Source organism: Piliocolobus tephrosceles, unplaced genomic scaffold (assembly GCF_002776525.5).
Source record: "Piliocolobus tephrosceles isolate RC106 unplaced genomic scaffold, ASM277652v3 unscaffolded_42754, whole genome shotgun sequence".
Lineage (NCBI taxonomy): Eukaryota > Metazoa > Chordata > Mammalia > Primates > Cercopithecidae > Piliocolobus > Piliocolobus tephrosceles.
The window spans coordinates 1-1,484 of NW_022327370.1; the positions used below are offsets into that span (position 1 = coordinate 1).

A 1,484-nucleotide genomic window follows, 5' to 3' on the forward strand; every position below is an offset into this window, starting at 1 on the left:
AAGAAAAATTAAAATTAAAATTGTGTGAATTACAATATGAAAAAAAAACAAAAAGAATTAGCAGATGATGATATATTGTTGTATAAAGAGAAGTTAAACAAAAAATGATGACCTGATGATAGAAGTACTATTTTTATTATGTCTTTGTTATATTCATTCGTCCATATATATAGCTATTTCAATTTTTTTATTTTTAATATTATCGTGTTCGGACATTATTTTGTTTATTATTATTATTATTATTATTATTATTATTATTATTATTATTATTATTATTATTATTATTATTATTATTTTTTTTTTTTTTTTTTTTTTTTTTTTTTTTTTTTTTTTTTTTTTTTGCTTTATAGGTTTTCGAAAACTTTCACCACATGGTCAAAAGCATTGATGATTTTTTTTATAAAGATGAAGACCTAAATGTGTTTCAAAAAAAGTTTAACAAAAACAAGGAAATGGTAAGTGACACAACACGTGCTTAACATGTTATATTTTACATCGTCTGTCACACCTTGTACTACCACATTTTGTACTACCACATTTTGTACCTTATATTATTTCTTCAAATTTATATTAACAGTACAATGCACTTGTGGAAAAAGTTGCTACACAAAACAAAAAAATTGAATGGAAAAAAGATGATCTTTTGTCTATGACCGACGAGCAAAGAGAAGAATTAAAAATGCACCAAGAATATATTAAGCATCAAATTTTAGAACTTAATAAAAAGATAGAATGGGATAAGTTAGAAGCAGAAAGGAAAAAAAAAAGAATTAGAAGAAGAAGAGGAAAGGGAAAGAAAAAAAAAAGAATTAGAAGAAGAAGAGGAAAGGGAAAGAAAAAAAAAAGAATTAGAAGAAGAAAAGGAAAGGGAAAGGCAAAAAAAAGTATTAGAAGAAGAGGAGAAAGAAAAACAAAAAAAAGCATTAGAAGCAGAAGAGGAGAAAAGAAGACTAAAAAAAATATTAGAAGAAGAAGAAGAGGAAAGAGAGAGGCAAAGACAAGAACTGGAAGAACAAGCAAATTGTATAAATTATGAGGAAAAAAAAAATATACTAGCTGAAAAAGTTGAACAAATACAAAAGCTTATACAAGAAAAAAATGTAATACAAAAAAGTTTAAAACATAAAATATATATATATATATATATATATACATATGTGTATGTGTATGTATTTCTTTTTTTTTTTTTTAAATAAGCACACGCATTTAAACATCCAACCACATACTTTCACATTCTGCGCAGAGTGATGTACTAACCTTTGAAGATTGTATTGACATTATTTACAAAGTGGTAATAATTATATATGTACTACTTGTACAAGTTCATTTTACATAGTTAGACATAAGCATTATACAAACGAGAACATTTCTCATTAGTATATATATAAAAAAAAAAATTAATATACCTAATACATAAGTAATATAAATATATGTATGAATGTACTTTTTTTTTTTTTTTTTTTTTTTTTTTTTTTTTTTTTATT

At 23.0% G+C, this 1,484-nt stretch overlaps 1 protein-coding gene across 1 annotated transcript in view; it reads left to right on the forward strand.

Moving 5' to 3' along the window:
* Nucleotides 1-897: 897 nt before the first annotated feature.
* The window catches only part of LOC113223857 (eukaryotic translation initiation factor 3 subunit A-like), a gene marked incomplete at its 5' end in the record, with an annotated part of 1,957 nt that continues 1,370 nt past the window's right edge, over nt 898-1,484 (forward strand). Inside the window, 2 exons of the mRNA XM_026453216.1 lie at nt 898-1,100; nt 1,244-1,291. Coding sequence (XP_026309001.1) covers nt 898-1,100; nt 1,244-1,291 — 251 coding nt within the window. The remainder of the gene's footprint in view (nt 1,101-1,243; nt 1,292-1,484) is intronic.